The sequence below is a fragment of the Rhagoletis pomonella genome, unplaced genomic scaffold, assembly GCF_013731165.1.
Source record: "Rhagoletis pomonella isolate Grant_MI unplaced genomic scaffold, Rhpom_1.0 Rhpom_scaffold_00006, whole genome shotgun sequence".
NCBI lineage: Eukaryota > Metazoa > Arthropoda > Insecta > Diptera > Tephritidae > Rhagoletis > Rhagoletis pomonella.
In genome coordinates, this window is record NW_023458560.1 from 61,381,671 (window position 1) to 61,403,593 (window position 21,923).

A 21,923-nucleotide genomic window follows, 5' to 3' on the forward strand; every position below is an offset into this window, starting at 1 on the left:
TTTGTCGACATTTTTATGCAACCTATATTCGCTTCCTGCCCACCGTGTATGAAAGCTTTGGTATTTAAGGCTAAGAAGAATTAAGACTTTAGGTAATGCAGAGACCAGAATATAGCGAATATGTAGAAGAGATAAATTTGATTAAAGAAAATGACAAGTAAGAAAATAGCTCATAATTTTTTTTATTTTTTTATTTTTTTCCAACCAATTCATTTGTCCTCCATTGTCAATTGCCAAGAAATGAATTCTACATACTTATAATTGAAAGGACATCTGATGACAATGATGCAGTAATTTAAAATTCAATGCCAAATATTGTGAAACATTTATATATAAGAAATAAATGCTATTGTGTTTGTGGTTTCACATCTACATTTACTAGCATGGATATTACAACAAGAACCATCAACCTTGGTTGCTGATACTGAATGTGGTTTGGATATTTAGCATTTGTAACGTGACGCCGGAATACAAATGATAACTCTGACATAATAGCTTGTGATTTCAAATTAATGTCAACTAACAAAATCCTTTAATGCAAGGACCGTTTTAACAGTTGTAAGCGATATTGAAAAAATCTTCACTTGATCATTAGGTTTTCATTTTTATCGTTTTCATCAAACTTAATAATTATTTCATGAGTTCTATGTCTGCTCGCGAAATAATACTTAATTGCTGAGTTTTATTTTTCTTTCAATAAATAACACTTATGAAATGAGTTTTATTTATAGTTCAACAATAATTGTTATTTCGAAGTTTTATTTCTGAGCGAAAAACAAAACTCATTTCATAAGTTTTATTTATTTAAGGAAAAATAAAACTCAGCAAGTAAGTATTATTTTACGAGCAAACATAGAACTCATGAAATAATTCTTAAATTTTATGAAAAACATAAAAATTATAAAATTTAGTTTTATTGCACATATGTATAGATCACTAAAAGACGATCATTTTCATATACTACATCACATATTTCTGAGCACTCCTTCACGTTGATTTATTTGAAACAAATTTGCACCCATAACTCCGGTGACCATATTAACCAACGTAAAATAAAAGACATTTCTTTCAAAATGATTTGGGAATGCGTACATACAACTTGTATGATAAAAGTACCTTACCCATATCGTAATTTAAATCAAATATTTGCTATTAAATTAACCGATTCCGAAAATGAAGCAAAATCCTTTTCCAGGACTTCGCCATCCTTTGCTGCCAAAATGCGTTTACCATAATTCATATTGCACGCCGAAGCCAGCACACAGTGGTTCAAAATTGGAATTTAATGTTCATAATTCACCGTAGTCTTCATTTTCAACAAATTTTTACTAAAAACCAAAAAAAAAATATTTTGGTGAAAATTTTTTGATAACATTTCAAACATTTTTTTTTGTAATTTTTTCGTTTTGGGGAACCATACAATCGTTTTCAGCTAGTCTTTGTTATGTAACATTTACTAACTGGGACAGGAGAATACATTTTCTTCAAAATTTACACTTTTTCTGCATTTAGGACTAAAAAATTTAATATAATCAAATAAAAATTCACAAATCGGGCTCAACTGGTCTCTTGCAAATATTATAAGTTTTCATAAAAAGAAAATTATCAAACTAAGTGAAAAAAATGAAGGCTCCAGTGAATTACGAGCACTACACGCCAGTTTTGAACCACTGTGCATCAGGGGGTTTATTGTTCTCTTTCAGTGGAACTGGAAACTCAGCGTGCAACACGATCCTGGGCACAACTTTCCCTGTGCTTTATAGATTGTGCAAAAAATACCTATTAAATAAAAATCCTTTAGTGGGGTGCGAAACGAACCGGCGAATTTTTCATTATATTTTATAAGGGACATATTTATATTTTTCATATTCTGTGTTTAAAAATTTACCTCTGAAAAATGCAGAGCTGATTTAAAGGACACTTTAAGAAATAAAGGACAAAAGGCGTCCTTTATTTTGAAAAAAATTATAAAGGGCAGGGGGTTAAAATAAAGGACTGCCTTTTAAAATAAAGGACGGATGGTCACCGTACTCATAACAGTTATTCGCGGTCTCGGCTTTAATGTCCAGTATCTAGCATTCTAAACATTCTACAAAACAAATTTTAACAAACATATTTTTTAACTGAATTTACATATGTATGCACACTAGGGTGGTCTTTAAAATATCAACATCATGGGGAAGCCCTTTATTTTGATTAAACGTACAAAACAAAGGCATCCACGAAAATTTAAAAATTAAAAAAAATAAGGGGATCGTTACCAGACTTTAAAAAAATTTTTTTTTTTTAAGTTCAACAAAATTTTGACTTTGACCAGCTAGTGCTCAGCGAGTTTATAAATTTATATGAATAAGTTTCAAGAATATATGTAAAATTTATCAGATTTAGAGTCAAAGTTTTGTTGAATTTTGCGACTTAAAAAAAATATTTTTTCAAACCCCTATATTTTTTTTTTTTTTTAATTCTTGTGGATGTCTGTATTTATGTAAAACAAAATAAAGGGGTGTTCCATACAAAATTTAAATGTTGATATTTTAAGGTCCACCGTTATATACAAACGTACTATGCACAATTTAGTCTATGGAACAAGCAAAAATTGTGACATACATATTAAGCTTTTCGTTTCCAAATTAAGATTTTTCTCGGACCAGGGATCGAACGCAGCTCTTTCGGTGTGATAGTACGCACCTCTAATCACTCAGCCACAGCGGTCGTATTAGGTGAAGCAAGATATATATACACTTATGTATAAATTTATATTAAACATAGCATAGAAAGAATGGAATAAATAAGTGGCAAGCAAAAAAAACACAAATCGGTATAACATTTTTTCTTACAAGCATATATTTTCTTTACATGTCAACAGCAAAGTGTTCTTCTGGGAAAACTTTCTTACAGAATAGTTTGCACATATTCATATGCAAATTTATTTAGCATCATATACGTATGTATGTACATTAGACAGTAGCACCTAACAAGCAAATAAAAACCAGTTCGCCGTATACTTACCTCAGAGTATAAAGTATTTTTGCAAGGTAATTCTGAAAAAAAAAGAAAATTTAGGACGAACCTTGGGCTTGTCTTTTTAAATTTTTCGGTGACATCCGACAAAAAAAAATTATAAATAGTTCGACTGGAATGATATGTACAAATACTTCCTACTTTAGGGTAGTACGTTAGGGTGATAGAACGTGATACTTGAGGTCAATGAACTTTGGAACCAAAAAAAAAAACTTCTCCTCAAGGCAAAAACATTCGTAGATCCAACTTTAAGATCCAACTTTAAGATCCTACGTGCGGCTAAAAATAAAATCAAAATTACCTTGCAAAAGTACTTTAGCCTTAGGGTGGTACGGTCTAATGTGCATATTTACATACAAAAGCATAAATATACTATACACCGATATGCAAATATTTATTATGCCAAAGTGTTTTATGTAAATGTACTTAAATGGCTTACATATGTTATGATAGGATGTGTGCCCATTAAATATGCAAAATGCCCATCTCGTATGCTGGCGCCACCAATGTCGTCACACCCTCTTAAACGGCATTGTGCCGCTATACCCACTTGCTGGAATCCACCCACTTTTCGTTCTAGGCTTTCAAGTAGTTATATATGTATGTATGTTTGTGTGGATATATATATATAGATACATATTTTCGAATGAGGTGCTACTAAATAATTAGTGCAGCATTTTCCTCGCCTTTTGCGTTGAAGGGAAATATTGCAGTAAACTATAAATAATTGTGCATTATGCATGCGATGAAAATTTCCAAAAAAAAAGTACATATATAAAAAAAAAAAATTGCACGTCTGCGCTGTGCATGCTAGATCATATTGTTTATTTATTATTCTACATGTTGTTCTTACGTGCTGATAGTATGCACTTTGCTGTGCAATTTTTTCGTATTTTGAAAAAATTTTACTTTTCTGATTTTCCTATAGCAAGTAAGACCATTTAAATTTCAAATTATCTTCCGCTTGGAAAAACTTCCGAAAAATAATTTTACATGTATAAAGAAGGAAATCAAATCCCTTCCAAAGTTATGGTGCCATAATACATATTCTTTGAAAAGTGTTCAAAATCTTCTCAAAATACATTAATATACATGTATATATTTTGAGCTGGTTTTAAGAAAAAGAAAAACGAAAAAAATGTAAAACCGTCAATTTAAAAAATTCATTATTTATTGCATTGCTTATGATTTGCTTGCAGTTGTGCATCTTTTTAGCAATTTTATATTAGGAAAAACAAGTACGTTGTTACTTAACTTATAAGTAAACATTTTTCAAAATCAATAGCTTAGTATCCTTTCAATACACTCGCCAAAGAGAACATACACCCACTATTTATCCGGTGGAATCAACTCGAGGTTACCTTTTCGGGCCAACTTATCCGCAACGCGATTCCCTGCAATATCGAGAGGGTCTGGTACCCAAATGAGTCTGAGTGGAGAAAATTTCCTTGCCAACGTCGAGTAGTTTAGCACACAATCGAGTGCTTCCTTAATACCAGCTCTGCCTGGGAAACAATACAGTGATCTGGAAGCCTAAGTTAAAGCTTGATGAATAGTGCTCTGCACAAAAGAACCATCCATCGGCACTTCCCCCAAGCTTCGACCCAACCGCGTAGAAATTCACCGGTGTCGTCTTGCAACCACTGCTTACCGTTCGCTCATTCCTTAAGAGCATTAGAGTGGCGAAAGAGCTCAAAAACCAGTAAAGTCGAAGCTTCAGAAACCTTTCATTATGTCTTCCGAAGTGTAACTTTTGAAAGCTGAAAGATGAATTTGAATATTTGTATATATATTTTTCATTCCATACCTAATACTAAAATTAAACGTTTAACACTATTTACATTTGTAAGTAATATTTTGAGCAAAAATAAAATGCTAAAAAGGGAAATAATTTTAAGAAAAAGCTAAAAGCTAAACCCATATAAAAAGTCTAAATCTGCCCGGTAAATCTACCCTGCAGCTCCGTTAAAGTCCTTATCGAATGAGTTGTTCTTTCGGGCTCACTGAAATCCGGTTGCTACTTCGGTGTCGAAACGTATTGAAGAGATTATCCACCAAAACTTTGGCTGTGGCGTACTTTTCAACGGTGCGCTACATGCTCCTCCCCATCATATGGGCCGGGTGACACCTTCACTAACTCTTCAGTTACTACCTGTGATAATAAGTACCAATTTAGTCTAATGGCTCTTTTCGCCTCTGCCTTATGGAAAATGGGTTTCCAAGAGAGTGTTTTGTAAGGGTGAGCGATGCGATATACATAAGATCCATCGCATTTTCTGACCATTAGATCTAATAGAAGTACCTTCCGCAGCCTGATAGGCTCTTTCATATTGCCTGCCTTAATTTTGTGGTTGAAATTTTTCTCTCAAATTCCTTCCACGAGATAAGATACTCGGATTACTTTTCTTTACGAGCTGTTAACGCTCTATCCAAAAGCCTTCTGGGCCTTACATCAAATCTGGTAAGTTCATCCGTTTCCGTCATCGAACCGCTTCGCCCTGCCTGCTTCTTCTCTGCGGAATATTTTTGCTCAAAGCAAGGAATCAAAGTACTCGTTACCTTTATTAGAGGTTTTTAAATTTAGGGTTTTCTCGTTTCAAACCACAACCCAGACTTTTGCCAGTCCGCCTTTTGGAAAATTCTGAACTTCTGGGCTTGATAAGTGTCAGTTTCTAGCCTAAGTTCAGTTGAGCTATGAACAAATAGTTTGAGATTCAATTTCCGAGATCATATATCCTTTGATGTGGTTATTATACATATATTTTTCTTTATTATTAATTCATTTCCGCATTTTCTTTTTTCCCAAAATTTTTTCTCTTCTCATATATTCCGAAAAAGTTTTATACACCCTTTGAATTAAAGTGCTCATCTGCACCTTTAACCCACTCGTTTTTTCAGCCAATCAAGTTACCGATTTCATCCTTATGCACTCAAGCAAAGATGCCAAATATATGTAAATAAACTATAATGGAATCAATGGAAATATAAATATACATCTGTATATGTGTATGTTTTCTTTTAGCATTGTGTCCTTACTAGGGATGTCAATTTTCGGGGTTTTGTCGATCCCGGGATTGTCCCGAAATTCAGGTAAAAGTGCAACACATCTGTGATCATCCTATTATAGTATTTTAAATCAGATTGATATAACAAAAAAAAGTACAATTTATAAGGCGATAAATCAGTATTTTCAATCAACAAAAAACAAACATAAAATTTGACAAACATGTATGTATGTACATATCCTCATTAATTTATAACATAGTTTTTGTACTACAAGTACAAATGTATATACGGTCACTCCCAGAAATATTTTGCATAGATTTTTTTTTGCAATATTCAGAATATTTTTCATGGTATTTTTTTTTTGTTAATTTAAAAAAATATATACGTATGTGCAATTTTGAAGTTGCTAAAACATCCCGTTGACATTTTATATATTTTTTTTTGCCACAAAAAAATTCGTTATAAGGAAGGAAATGCCAAACATCGTCAGTAAAAAAAATTCAAAAATCAAGGGAGTTTTTAGCAACTTTAAAATTGCACTTTATTGTATTAAATTGAATGGGATATAAAAATGCATAATAGAATTTTTTGTAAAAATTATGATTAAAAAGTTTGATATTTTTATGATAATTTGGTGAACTTAAACCAACTTTCTCTAAATTGTGAAATTTTGATTTACATGATTTTTGTTGTAAAATGAGCTATATATTTTTTTTAATTAACAAAAAAATACATGAAAAATAAATATTTTGAATATTGCAAAAAAAATCGATGCAAAATATTTTTGTAAGTGACTGTATTTGGTACAGCAGTAACTGCCTATGTAACTATATAAAATTTTTTAAATCACTGTTTGAGATCAATTTAAGATATTATCAGTATATTTAAGTAATAATAAAAAAGTTAACACATTTAGTAAAAAATAAATATATAAGTGCATCACCTATTCCATTTTGAGCGAAGCAAAATTATTCCCTCTTTTGATGGAAAAGCGATCTTAAAGAAATTTTAGCAAAAAATTCTTGTTTTGCCCTTGGAGGGGATAATTGTGATAAAAATTTAATTGGCTAACAAAAAAATTTTTTCCAGCAATCCCGGGATTTAAGTCGACTAATCCCGGGATTGACATCCCTAGTCCTTACGCTATGAATCGTCTTTGTTATTGTGCGATAAGTAAATACACAAAACTGATTGTATTTCCATGCTTTACTTTTGTTAAGCTCGTCGTTTTCTGCTATTTTCAAACTCGCACGTCATTCTAAGAAAATTTATTGCTTTGTTTGTACACAAAAGAAATCAATAAAAGGACTACACGTAAAAATAACACTGTACAACACAACATCCATATGTTGTATGTGCATTAAGCCGTATCACCAAATATATGAAAGAAAAAAAATTTGGGCATGTGTCAGTTTTATTTGAACACTTATGTCGAGAAAAAAAATTTTGGGTGCAACAATTTTTTTAGGCACCCGCTAAAATCGCCAAAATCAAATAAAATTTTTATTTGAAGTCAGATTTTTTAAATCTTTATGTCACCGAAAAGGTCTCGCTCTGAACTGTAATTGACCATTAAACAGTTTTGGCCTTCAAAACTGTTTTGATTTACACCTTAACTAATTTTGGAAATACCATCCCTAGTTCTTTTTTTTACACTATAAATCTAAAACTCTCACAAAATGATGACGACTTTGCTAAAAAGTGCTAGGCTTTATTCAAAAACAAAAATTTAAAAAAGCGGACTTCAAATAAGAAAGTTATAGCAAAAAACGCGATTCAGCTGTTTTAGCGTGTGCCTAAAAAACTTTTTCGACCCAAAATTTTCTCTCAACACACATAAGTGTTCAAATAAATCTAACACAGACTAAACTTTTTTTTTGTGATACGCCTTAATGTACATATGTATATAAAAATGTGTGTATAAATTTTGTTTGTATGTGTGCGCATGCCACTCTATGTTGTTAGCAATCCATCACAGAAGAAAGAATGTAACTTACACAAATATTGTGTTTTCGTAGATGTCAGGATGTTTTCGCTTAAAACTGTAGGATTGATTGGATATTTTCAGAAAATTTATTTATATTTGCAATAAGGACACGGCAAATACAGTTAATGGTTTATAAATAGCTAATTAATTAACTAAATATTATACTCCTTATGCCTCGTTACCCTTCTGTGCACAAAGAAAAGAAAGTATCCACTTCCATAATTTTTATCAAGTAGAAAAATCAAGAAAAATTCCGGAAACGCTTCGTTTTTCTGCCAACTTCTGCTTAGAAATTTTTTCGTACCTGTACATTCCCCTAAAAGTAGGCTACTGCTGATTGAAAATTCAAGTCACGCAAGCTCGCTATTATATGTACTAGTTAGCCCGACCGGCAGTTGTTGCTTCTAGTCACTTACGTGAAAGTAAGTATTAGGGACTGTTTACTGGTGCGAGCATTTTTATTTTATTTTCATTCGTATGCCATCACAGAATTAACACAAAAGTCACATTTGGAAATGTTCGTAAAAATGTTAAGTCAGTCAGCAAAAGACACGAGTGCTCTAGAAGGAGTACGAATATAAATTAATAAAAATGTTATTAAAGATTCTCATACATTTTCCAACTAGGAAAGATTGGGCGGCCGGTCTACTGTCGGTAAATAATGGTATTTCCATCTACACCGATGGCTCAAAGATGGAAAAAGGAGGCAACTGCAAATACGGCAATCATACCTATTCCCTGCCCGATATCGGCAGTGTCTGTCAGGCGGAGATCTTTGCCATAGACAAGGCGGCTTGTCTCATAAGGAATAGTAGATAAGTCTCTGTCAGGAAACGTCCCTATATTCGCTGACAGGCAGGCGGCATTGAAAGCATTAGGTGCCAAGGTAGTAAAGTCAAAAGTAGGTAGGAAATGTCGTGTAACGCTGGCTTCACTGAGTCACGTTAAGACCTATCTCTACTGGGTTAATGGACAAAGAAATATCGAAAGGAAGGAAATAGCCGATACGATGGTTAGACAAGGCTCGGAAATTCAAATTAGCTAGGCGTATAACTACCTACTACCACTGATTTTCCGAGACTCAATAAGAGTCGCACTGAATAAATATTGATGCTAAAGAAATCTGCAGTAAGAGCTCTAACCGGCGTCGGTACAGGGCACTATAACATCAATGCTCGGAATGAAGAAGAAGTGGTATCGATTTACCACTTCCAATGTCAATGCCGAGCTCTCCAGACAAAGCGTCTCAAACATTTGGGATCACGATTTTTCAATAGTTTGGGAGAGATGGCGGAAGTAAAAATATGGGAGCTTCACAGCTTTATCCGGGATAATAAATTGTTGAACATACACTGACAATATGCAATAACTTCGGTTAGAAGTATGTGCCTCCTCCTCACACTCATAGAGGGCATTCACAATGGGTAAGTCTACCTCCGAGTGGTAGTACGAGACATTCGTATGCGCCTTTCTAACCTAACCTAATAAAAATTTGTGCTCCAGTTAAAGCGGATGCATCTGGAATGTTCTGAATCTTAAAAGGAAAGGACCCTCTGCCTAGCTGATCGAAGTCCGCACGAATATTAAGGCTGCAACCAAAGAATGCACTGAACGGGGCAAGATAAGAAAGACGCGGGACCTACAGCTAACATTTAAATGAACCCAAATTCGGCGTTGGATTTGTAATGGTAGAGAGACTTTGTCGGTAGCTACTGTCGTTCATACCGGTAGTCAAACATCTCGCCACAATCCATGTGAAATCAAGATTATTCAGCAGCACCACGCGCCCTCCTATGAGATGGACGATGTGTCGAAAGACCACTGCTACTGGCGCTTGGAGCGCACCTACGATTGCGATACAAAAATCGTGCTTAGCGATATCAATGTCAGAGTGGGCAAAAAGATGATATTTGGTACCTCCATCGAAAAATTCAGTCATTTCATAACAGACTGAGACTGATAGACTTTGTTGGGGTCGGAAGCATTGTAGTCTACAGCAGTAGGTTCCATTATAGAATTATTCATCTGGGTGTCTCTTAATCGAAAGCCGAGAAACCAAAACAATCATATTAATAGACGGAAGGCACTTGTCCAGTATTTTGGACTTACGCCCTATCCAAGAACAAAACAAAAAATCTATTTGCATCCAATACAAGGAAAGTTCAACGTCTAACGGTTGCATAGGGTGCATTTAGTGCAAGAAGCTTGAAATGTTTAAAACTTTATCAGAAAGTTGTGCGACTTATAGAAGGCTTTTGGACCAGGACTACGACGAGGTGCGAAAAGAAATTTTGCGTCTGAAAAGGAAGGTAGGTAGGTTATCGCGGCCGCCCTCATCCAGCTTTGGAGAGAGCACATTTCGACCGTTATGGACCCATTGTGATAGCGTAAGAGAAGTGCTTTACAATTTTCCTTTCACCAGAAGTGGAACCGATTTGTCGTTCTGATGAAGGTCACAAAATCGTTGATCCTAGCTGAACTCAGTTTAGCCAGAAACTCACAAAATTAGTGATACTTAGAACGAATATCGGAACGAATGCTGACATCACGGAGCAATGACTTATGTGGATAATATTTTTCAATCTCGATTTCCTGTACATCGCCACAGAGGTCATTCGACTACACACCCATTCAGTTGGCGCACGTTCTCTAGCAAATGTGGGACTGCATCTTATTTTACCTAAATGATAGCCGAATATTCGCATTCAGAGCGGCACTGATTGCAAGCAATCGGGTATCCCTCTTCCTTGTCAGTTCATCTACCTAATAAATATTTATACTAATCTTTGAGATTAAATCTGTAACGTGCATCCTTGCCACCTCATTTAGAGTATGTCTACACTGCGTGACTGCCTGGACAAAGAAAATAATCGATCAGCAACTTCCTTGCTTGTTGCCAGTTTAACTTGAATTTCGGCAATAAAAAACTGAGTTTGAGACTGAGAGCTCTTGCGATTACCGCCGACGTCGCACCCTAAGATTTTATTTGGAGCCATCGGTGTATGGGGCCACTGAATTACGATACAAGTTCAAGATTATGTCCTCCTCGCATTCGCTGCTAGAGCGGATCTCTCTGTGGAAATAATTCCTCGGAATGTTTGCAGGAATATCTTCCATATTTCTGGAAAATGTGCAGCAAGCGCATTTACTGCCGCTGAGGGTAAAGCCACTCTGACCATCCAGTACGCCAACCTCTGAACCTTAGATAGTTTATTTATTATTGCGAACTAATCCCGGGATGTCAATCAGACTGCCATGTCATAGAGTAAAATAGACTACAATCTCCATTTTGAACCCTCCGGGGAAAAATTGCAAAGAACATGAAAACGAATATGAAGACCAAGACCAAAACGAAGACGAATTCGGAGACTAATTCGAAGATTAGTACGAAGAAAAATATACGAGGGCGAAGACGACGACGAATAAGAAGACGATTGCGAATACGAAAGCTGAGACGAATACGAATATGTAGACAAAGAGGACTACGAAGTTAATACCAGATAGATAATTGAAGAGGTATGCACCGCAACCCCCATTACTATTGTGCGAAAACTACAACGAGTACTATGACGAAGACCGATACGATGACCAAGACGAACGCGAAGACGAAAGCGAGTACAAAGCGAAGACGAGTACGAGGACGGCGACAATGGCAAAGACTAAGACTAAGGCTAATATTAAGATTACCGCGAATTTCAGCAATATGCAACGAACTAAAAATGATTCAAAGGAAATTTCCCGATTTTGGTGGGGCTTAGGCACACTTTTTTTTTTAGTTTTCAGGTATTCATAGAATGCACGAAAGAAGGAAGAAAATGTAAATGCACAGTTCGGCTTGAAAACCTCCGACAGGTTCCGTACAACCCACGATAAAACCAGAGTAACTTCCGAAAAGTCCAGAAAAAAACTCGGAAAAATTCAAAAAGTCTCAAAAAATTTCTTAAAAAAATTAGAAAGTTTCGAAAAAACCGAATAATTTGATTTATTTGATTTATTTTATCAACAAATACAAAATATGAAGCAAGAAACTTTAAATCTTTTGATTTTGATTTTGGAGATATTGTGGTACACCCTTGGCATTTGCCTGTTGGTGGGTCGCCCCGGGAATTGAACTTGGGTGCTACTACTTATGTATTTGATGTTTAAACTGAAAACTTTTTGGTCAGCTGGGTTGCCTTTCATATTTGGGTATATTTGCAAGTGGGCACATCTTTGCGTGCTTCCCAAAGTGCTGGGTCTATGAGGTCATCATCATCTCATCGTCATACATACTTATTTATTTAACTATGCTTTTCTACTTTCGACAATTTCACCTTTTAGTTGCGGCTACTGTGCGTCAACATTCCTTACACACACACACACCGATAAATATACACTTAAGCGCGCGTGAGGTTCACCTCGACCTTGTCCTCGGTGACCAATGCAACGTTTCAACTTTTAGCAAAAGTATATCTAAATGGTAGTTGAGATCGGCGTCTGTGATAAAGCGTGCCGTAGTACTTGTTACCTATAAGTATGTAATTTACTTACTCACACTCACTCACTCACTCACTCACTTGAATATTTCACTACCCATTTTGTTGCTAGTAAAACCTCGAAAATATTGACGGCTAATTTGAATTGGTCGCACCAAAAATTACCTTAACTGCGAGTATATATTTCTCACTCACAATCAGCCAAACTTACGAAGGAATAAGGAAAGGTGCATACATATTTAGGTAATTGATTGGCAGTTGCGGTTATGAAAATGGCTTTGTCAATAATCGATGCCAATTTTAGTCCAATATACTTAAGTAGTCATACTAAATATTTTTAGGATAATTTTTGTTTTTGTGTCAAGTGTCGTAACAAAACTTTATTTATATTACCGGCTGTTAATATACATAATAAATAGGTACGTTTTTATGACTGTGCAAATAGTTGTTGATTGATGGGGTAAGTTAAGGCTCCTTTGTATAAATTAAAGTGGCATTGGGTATAATTTCTCAAATTATTTTTATTAAAAGAAAGGTGTGAGAGAACTGTTGTAGTTATACATTGTAAAAGTCGTGCAAGCAAAAATAGTATAGTAAATTTTATCGATTTCGGGTATGCAAAATAAAGTTTGGAAATGAAATTAAAAAAGTTTGCCGAACTTTCCTCATTTATTTCTAAACCAAGCCAGTTTTAAAAATTCTTCCATGTGATGACAGAAATTCACGACACGACAGACCAGACTACATATCCCTTACAGGAATGAGTTGTCGCAGTTGAGTTGAATACTTGTGCCGATTGCCTTGAATGGAGCTTCCGCTTTTGGAGAATCCTTCTCTATAATGAGGATGATACGTTAGGGCAGGTTTAGATGATTGTCGTTTGTAGAAAAAAACTCACCTAACACTTCCTAAAGACGTAAGTCTATTCAGTAACGTCCTCTAGCCCAACCCATAAAGGTTCCTAAACAGTCAATTCCATGACCACAAATCGTAGTTTTAGGGACTCAAAGCTTTTGGGCCGGTGAACGTTATTGAATGTGGTTGGCCACAAAAAAAATACGTCTTCAGCATGAATGCTTCATAAACTTCTAAACCGGACAGGTTTCGAGTTCAAGATCGTGGCAGGATAATGTTCTCACTCCCAGCATACAATCCATAATATTTTAACTTTGGCTAGGTGCACCACCAGCGGCGGAAAAAGCCAATAGGAAAATTTATTCTAGCCTTGAAACTTAGTTGGAATTCCCTTGCGTTACGAAATTTCGTATGACTCGGAGCCAACTATGGCACTGATAACCTCAGATGTGCATAGTACCCGTAGCAGCCGTAATGTGCCGTAGCTCCGCGCTACAACACCGAACCGAATGACTATTTCAACTTTTTTCCAACTCTATCTTTCATAAAAAATGGTGTTGGATACTCTTCCCACCTTAATGGCTGGTTATCTACGAGGACTGTAAGATCTTAAGAAATTGTGGTACTAGAAAAAGACTAGATATGTAGAAAAATTAGTAACCTCCTGGCGCCGCAAGCATATAGAAATCCATCCAGCAATTCTGTCAGTCTGATAACAGCTATGAAAAGCAGAGATCCAATAAATAGCTGATAGCCTGCCTGTATGCACCTGCGTCGTTAGCAAGGAATGGTGGCCAGATTTTCTAAAAATTACGGAAGTTGATGTATTTTGGAACGAATTTACGTCACCCCTTCTCATAATTGATTTAAAGACAAACCGGTTTGGGCGTGGTGCCATCTTCAGTGCCATTTTTTATACGAACCCGGTTGGTTTCCTATCAAAACTTGACCAAACTTTCCAAAATACCAGATCTTCTCATTTTATCGTAAGAATCAACCTACGCCAACAAGAAAAGAATTGCTAAATACAGCAATCATCTCGACACATCTCTGCCTAACCAATCTTAGGTTAAGGGCTCCTTCGAGATAAGATTGCAAAAAAAAAAACTTTTATTCTTGTTATGGAACTTATTCGAGCAGCCTATACCAAATCTTGCATCTTAATGAATTCCTCTGTACAATACTTTGCCTTACTAAAAACATCTTTCTTCTACCTTTCAGGCATCTCCTCTTTGTCCAGTTGTGGCGATCCGGAGCGTCTACCCGAATTGCCGCCCGGCGATGAACAACGCCTACAGCGCGCCGCTTTACATTTACAACAGAAACTTATCTTACGCGAATGGTTACGCGACCATCGCCTACAGCATCACTATCAACGGCTACTAGCCGTCGAAGTAGCCTCATTGGAAGACGTATATTGGTTAGAAGATTCACGTGCGAGTAAAATACTCGGCAAAGATTGGCAAATATGGTCGCAAGCACGCCAAAACCTGCCCACATCCAAAGCGCAATTGGATGCATTGAAAGCACAACTCTGGTCGACCGTTGTGAAATCGAGTCAACATCAAGACGCTTGGACATGGGGTGGCATGCTAGTCGTATCCGTATCGGTCGCTGGCCTAGTGACGCTTGCCGCCATGACACAGCCATCACTGGCGCCAGAAGCGCGCCACTCACTACTACAATATGTGACTGGTAAATATTTACTGCCGGCCAATTGTAAAGTGCAGTGGGACTGGAAGGACCCAGCGCCAGTGGGCGGCACAATGTGCTTCATTGTACGCTTCTTTCAACGCAACGGACAGCCTTATCCCATCTGTGATACTGATCAATTTTTCGTCGAAGTCACCGAGGGTACACGCAAGGTGGTGACCATTAGCGAGCTAGGCTCATCAACAGATCCGAATAATGCAAATATCGCCAAAGTGAAATTTACTGTACGCACAGCGGGACAGTATAAAATTTCAGTGCTCATCGGCTCCAGTCACATCTCTGGTTCGCCGTTTACCAAAACTTTTGTGCCAGGCCCCATAGATGCGCGTCGATCGCGCTTTATACGCCCGGCCAGCACAGTGATATGCTGTGCTGGAACGCCGACAATGTTGCACATTGAGCCGCGTGATGAATTCGGTAATGCGTGCAACTTCGAGGATAATGACGATCCGGTAAAGGTAAGTAGTTAGTTGGTCGTAGCTAGTGGGAGGAGCGAGTACGGTGCAAATGTATGGCGGCGCTACATTGAGGCGTGTCATAGTATGAGTTTGAAATACTAAATCATTTTCGGTTTTCATGCAGGGCTATCGTGTTGAGATTTTCGATTTGAATGGCGAAACCATTGAGAAGTTGCATCACGCCATTACCTTCACCTATGACCGCGTGAACACACGTGTTGCCGTGACGGCGCTTTTTCCGGAGCCGCTATGTCTGCGCGCCGTCATTAGCTACCTTGAACAGAAGCTACCAAATGGTGATTTTGACATCATCGTGCTGAGTGGTATGTTCCTGAATGTTCTGCTTGATTACACACACGTCTAAATCACTTGTAAACACGGAAGTTAAATAACTGCATACAAAAATGCTTGTTGAACTTTGAAAATTTCGCTTCCACCTTTGCATACGCCAATGGTTACCGTGCAATTGTTTTCATTTTAAATATTTTTTCTCTCTCCTTTTTCCACCCGCTTCATGCTCCCTCATCCACCGTCATAGGTAGCGACAGCACGCTCGTCCATAAGAATATCGCATCACGCAAGCATAACATTTGTTATGAAGCCAAATTGTTGAGCATTTATGGCACACCGAAGAGTAAGCCCCGAAAGGTGCTCTGCTATGTGGGACCCAAACAAGTGAGTACACGAAGGTGTTACGCATTAAATGACAGCGTCAATTTTCAAATGTAGAATTCTCTCATCTTTCAGGTCACTATCAAGGAGATGATATTAAAATTTATACCTAAGCGTATAGCGACATTTCGTCTGTGTCCTTCAACTAAATTTCATTTTCTGCCATCCGTGGCTGCACAGCCACATGGGCCGGTTTTTATAATAGACGATGGCGCACAGCCGAAGATCGAGTTGGCATCACGAGACCGTAATATCATAGCGGCTACCTTTACGCATTTCTTGTTAAAGAACATCGGCGGTTCAGAGACCTTCAAGGATAAGCAGGACTTTTTCTATCATGAAGTACGCAAATTTCATGCGAGTTACTATCATGAGAAGCTCGCGTTGAAAGTGAATCGAGAGAAGATTTTAGAGAGCAGCATGAAGGCGACGAAGGGATTTTCGGTGTCCGATTGGTGTGGCAACTTTGAGGTGACATTTCAAGGAGAACAAGGCAAGTAATATTTAATTGTTGAAGAGGAAATAGTTTGAAAATTAAGGTACAGTTCTTTAATGGTCGTGGGCAACTTCAATGACCCTGCGCACAATGTGGGTCCAACTACCAATTTATTGAGTATTCGTGGAAGATGAGATCTTTCTGTTGACGCGAATAAAATTAGTCTGAACATTTCTATTTTGCTATATCTTATGGATAAAAGAACAAGACAGGAATATAGTTTCCTTGCTATCGTCAAAGTAACAGCTGAGATATCTTCTATCAGAAAATTATGATTTAGTTGTTGTTGTTGTAGCTTCTAGTTAGACCTGTCTATGTACTTCACATAGTCTTTGAATAGTGCTCGCCAAGGTGAACTAACACTAGACCCAGGAAATGTCGACGGTATCGGACCAAGAGGAGAAAAAGTATAGTTTAGTGGCTTTGAAAATCGGCATGTAAAAAAGTGGTCAATGTCATTCGCGGAAAGTTCACAGGCGGTACATATGTACGTTGAGTATGTCGGGGTTAAGTCTAGGCAAGTATGAGCTCAGCCTACTACATATTTAGACCCGTAATTTTGGTCTTTCTTTGCAATGGGTCGGTAGTCGTTGAACTCCACTAACGGCATTCACGCAGCGAGATGAGATGATGGAGGTGGTTATTGACTCTCTGCTCCGGTCCAGTTTTTATTGTACGTAGCGCTGATCTCATCCTTCAGTTCGTGGACACGTTTTCTGACGTATGTAACTATGTGCTGCCGGCGTACTACTTGAGGATTCTGTGTGACCTATTTCGTTTCGATGATGAAGATGGTTGACATGGAGCTCGTGGGAGATACGGTTAGGCTCCTGGGGCGATTGCCCGATTCAGGAATGAAAAAGACTCCTCCAGGTACACGATACATATATATTTCGAAATAGAACTAGTCCAAAAAAGACAGACCAGGGGATCGATGATATGTACATATACTCAATAATTCTTTGGATTAGATCTCGACTCCCTGGTTCAATGGAGTCTGCCGCCCAACATACCTTGTCCCTATCAAAAATGAAGCTAGATCAGCTATGATTTTGCACTCTGGGCAACCTATGTTCCATAGAGATAGTATTCAACCGATCTTGTTTCATTGAAGAGCCTGGGAAATGCACTTCAAGCAAGTATTTCAGAATACCACAGTGGTAAGTAAAGGTGCAATTTAGCGAAACGTAGGTTAGGATTTTCTAAATCTAATCGAGGTTCGTCTGCCTTTCTTGAATGAATGCGGTCTTAAATACAACTACACATTTTAACCATTCGTAATTTTAACCTCACTTAGAATATAATGTAATTGGTTAGTGAAGAAATTATCTGGAAAGTATCAAAGGCCATCCACTAGGGCTAATAAATATTTTCAATGAAATCGTGTTATTTAGAAATCATCATCTTTCCACCGTATTTCCTCCTTTACAGGCATCGATTGGGGTGGCTTGCGTCGCGAATGGTTCGAGCTGGTTTGCAGCGCATTGTTTGATCCACGCGGTGGACTCTTCTGCACATTTCATGATAAACATCAAGCATTAGTACATCCAAACCCACATCGCCCATCACATTTGAAGCTGAAGCATTTCGAGTTCGCGGGCAAAATTGTGGGTAAATGTCTTTATGAAAGTGCATTGGGTGGCACATATCGACAGTTGGTGCGAGCACGTTTTACACGATCATTTTTAGCACAACTCATTGGTTTGCGTGTGCATTATAAGGTGGGTGTAGACTATTGTACCAACGAAGACAGTAAGCTGTCGCGCGCGCAGAGCGCTTATGACGGATCTGAGAGATGAGATTGCATATAAACAGTGGATTTGTTTGCTTAACGTTTACCAGCTTGCTAATACTACGTTCATCTCTCAGCTCTGTCATAAGCGCTATGTGTGCGCGTACCTAATGAAGTATCAATCCGTAATTTTACTACTTTTTTAGTACTTCGAGCAAGATGATCCAGATTTATATCTGTCGAAAATCAAATATATACTCGATACTGATTTGGATGCCACGGACTCACTGGAATTGTATTTTGTTGAAGAGGTCTACGATACCAGCGGTCAGCTGAGCAAAACCGTCGAATTAACGCCGAATGGGTCAAAGGTGCGTGTCTCGAACGCAACAAAAAATCAATATCTCGACGCGTTGGCACAACAGCGGCTCTGTAGCAGCGTTAAGGAGGAGGTTGATGCATTTTTAAAGGGTCTCAACGGTATTATACCAGATAATTTGCTAAGCATTTTCGATGAGAACGAATTGGAGGTGAGTTAGCCATTGAAAAATTTTAAATGCATTTTTGTTAACACAAAAACACCTTTCAGTTACTAATGTGCGGCACTGGCGAATATTCGATTGCCGACTTCAAGGCACATCACATCATAAATGGCAATTCCGCTGAGTTTCGGCGCGTTTTGGCGTGGTTTTGGGCGGCTGTTAGTAATTTTAGTCAAACCGAAATGGCGCGCTTATTGCAATTTACTACTGGTTGCTCACAATTGCCACCAGGCGGTTTTCAGGAATTGAATCCACAATTTCAAATAACAGCAGCGCCAACATTTGGCAATCTACCGACGGCCCACACGTGGTAAGTGAACGCAATATTCACAATTATACTCGTACTATGTACTCACCCCAAATGTTTTGAACAACTTTTTATTTATTTTTTTCTTTTTACTTATTTCATTCTGCAGCTTCAATCAGCTCTGCCTGCCGGACTACGAAAGTTACGAGCAATTTGAAAAAGCACTTCTTTTGGCTATAAGTGAAGGCAGCGAAGGTTTTGGCATGGTTTAAGCTTTTGTCATACTGCCATCACTAATCAGTATACAAAACCGCTAACTAGTCAGCAATAGTATGTAATAGTATGTAATAGTGAAAAGAATGTTTACAGATACATATATGAGTACATAAATAAATCAGAAATTGTGTTCCTTTTACGAATTGTTATAGAATACTTATAGTAAGACAGTTGATTTAAACAAAGTGAATTCGTTTACTAATTTATATTGCTGTCATATAATGCAATAATTGAAATAAGAAACTAAAAAAGCAATGAGTATTCGTAATGAGTATAGACCGATATCATCATCATCAAGTATTGTGATATTTGTAACTTAAAACCAATTTAGAAAAAAAAAATGCTAAAAAATTTTCAACCGAAAAATTTACAATTCTTAAGTATAATCTGAAGCTAATTTCAACTTAATGATATTGTCTAAGAAACGAAATGAAAATTTGCAGACGAGAAACACAAACAAAAACTACATATATACTACATATATTTCTCTATGTCGAAAAGTACATTTCTTAGTAAGTCCGACATTCGAATTAGTCAAATACTCTCAATCAGTTGGTCAGATATAAATCACAGTAAAGCAGCAAGTTGTTTATTAGTAGTTTTAGATTTAAAAATTTATCAAAACAGCATCAACGGTGCATACTTACAAACAAATGTACCTTGGAGAGTGATAGGTATAGTTACATACATAACTTAAAAATACCCAAAAATATTTTTTTAACCCGAAAAGAACTTATTTATTTCTTTACTTACTGTATTTGAAGCATTTATAAGGCTAGCAAGAAGAATGTTAAGGTGTAGGCAATTTAATACCTAGTGATTTTGAATTATTAGAGACTTTTTTATTATTTAACGAATATGCCTAAGAGTTTTATTAATTTGTATTAATTTGTCTTTTAAGTAGTTGAAAATGATATTAAATGCAATTGCAGATTTGCGAATGTATATGTAGTTGTTGAAATTTAGAATAATAATAATAAGAAAAACAAAAAAAAAAATCAACAATCTGAAATTAAATAAATGAGATCTAATAGAAAAACTCTGATTTGGTTTTTCGTGTAGAAAACATACTAATGTGGAAATGATTTTTGTTGAAAAGCAAAACCAAACAAAATTTTGCGCTACTTATGTAGCTCGTTCTTTCTGTTTGCTTTTTTTGCCCTCTGACAGGTTGAAGTGTCTGGGCCAGCTGCTGGACAGCAGGCTATCTTGGCAGCTTAAGACAGAGAAAAGGGAACCAGCATGAACACCAAGTAGGCAATTAAGGAGTAAATTCCTCTCATGCTCAGAAGCATGCACAATGATAACATTCGATGAGGCGGCTGTTCGAGTATTCGAGAGAAAAATTTTGCGCGATATATACGGGCCTTTACGCATTGGCGAGTGCCGCAGGCGATGGAATGATGAGCTGTATGAGCTTTACAACGACATAGACATAGCGCAGCGAATTAAAATACAGCGGTTCCGCTGGCTTGGCCATGTCTTTCAAACACTGGACTTCGACGCACCAGCTCTGAAAGTACCTATTCAACTCGGAACCTGCGGGTGGTAGCAGAGGAAGAGGCAGGCCCCACTGCGATGGAAAGACCAAGTAGAGAAGGACTTGACTTCACTTGGCATTTCCGACTGGCGTCAGTTGGCATAGAAGCGAAACGACTGGCCTGCTCTGTTGAACTCGGTCAAAATCGCTTAGGCTACATATGTATTGGCTAGTTACTTCACCTGGTATAAACAGCTGATTATGGTCAGCCTTCACACAACCCAATTTGCCATTCTTGCCTTGCCATATAGAGGATGAGACGTCGGAGCATTTTTTGTACTTCTGCCTTACCTTTATAAAGACTAGATCCAAGGCTTTTGGCAGCGATCGGCCGAGAGATAAGCACCGGAGTTCTTCAACAGCCAACATAGTAGCCTGGGTGCTGCGACAAAAAGAAAGGCACCCTGAAATTGTGCATATGGAAACTGTGCATACGAAATAATGCATATGAAAAAAACCGAAATAATGCATATATGCACAGTTTCGGTTGAAAACCGAAATAATGCATATGAGAAAAACGAAGTAATGCATACATGCACAGTTTCGACTCAAAACCGAAGTAATGCATATGACAAAAACCGAAATAGTGCATACATGAAAACGAACTTCTTTCTGAGTAGGCGGCCTTTGGCCGCGCTTAGGGATTATAACCCTTACTAAGTAGAATTCTGCTTTCTGTGTTGCCGGAAAAGAAGGGCGGAAGTATTTTTGGCAGAACTTCTCTCCGCGTAGGCGGCCTTCGGCCGCGCTTAGGGATTATAACCCTTACTAAGTAGAATTCTCCTTTCTGTGTTGCCGCAAAAGGGGACCGGAAGTATTTTTGCGCGGAACTTCTTTCTGCGTAGGCGGCCTTCGTCCGCACTTAAGAATTATAACCCTTACTAAGTAGAATTCTCATTTCTG

At 37.3% G+C, this 21,923-nt stretch overlaps 2 protein-coding genes across 5 annotated transcripts in view; both read left to right on the forward strand.

Annotated features, from left to right (window-relative positions):
• The window catches only part of LOC118741032 (apoptosis-resistant E3 ubiquitin protein ligase 1), a 116,615-nt gene extending 96,171 nt beyond the window's left edge, over nucleotides 1-20,444 (forward strand). For 2 of the 3 annotated variants that reach the window (XM_036472825.1, XM_036472827.1), the window contains exons 2-9: nucleotides 14,566-15,515; nucleotides 15,640-15,838; nucleotides 16,054-16,190; nucleotides 16,245-16,680; nucleotides 18,115-18,404; nucleotides 18,622-18,945; nucleotides 19,005-19,267; nucleotides 19,374-20,444. In XM_036472825.1, the coding sequence (XP_036328718.1) occupies nucleotides 14,566-15,515; nucleotides 15,640-15,838; nucleotides 16,054-16,190; nucleotides 16,245-16,680; nucleotides 18,115-18,404; nucleotides 18,622-18,945; nucleotides 19,005-19,267; nucleotides 19,374-19,476 (2,702 nt within the window). In that variant the 3' untranslated portion in view covers nucleotides 19,477-20,444. The remainder of the gene's footprint in view (nucleotides 1-14,565; nucleotides 15,516-15,639; nucleotides 15,839-16,053; nucleotides 16,191-16,244; nucleotides 16,681-18,114; nucleotides 18,405-18,621; nucleotides 18,946-19,004; nucleotides 19,268-19,373) is intronic. The other variant, XM_036472826.1, reaches the window with a different exon arrangement.
• The window catches only part of LOC118741033 (threonine--tRNA ligase 1, cytoplasmic), a 575,984-nt gene that overhangs the window by 426,413 nt on the left and 127,648 nt on the right, over nucleotides 1-21,923 (forward strand). The window lies entirely within an intron of this gene.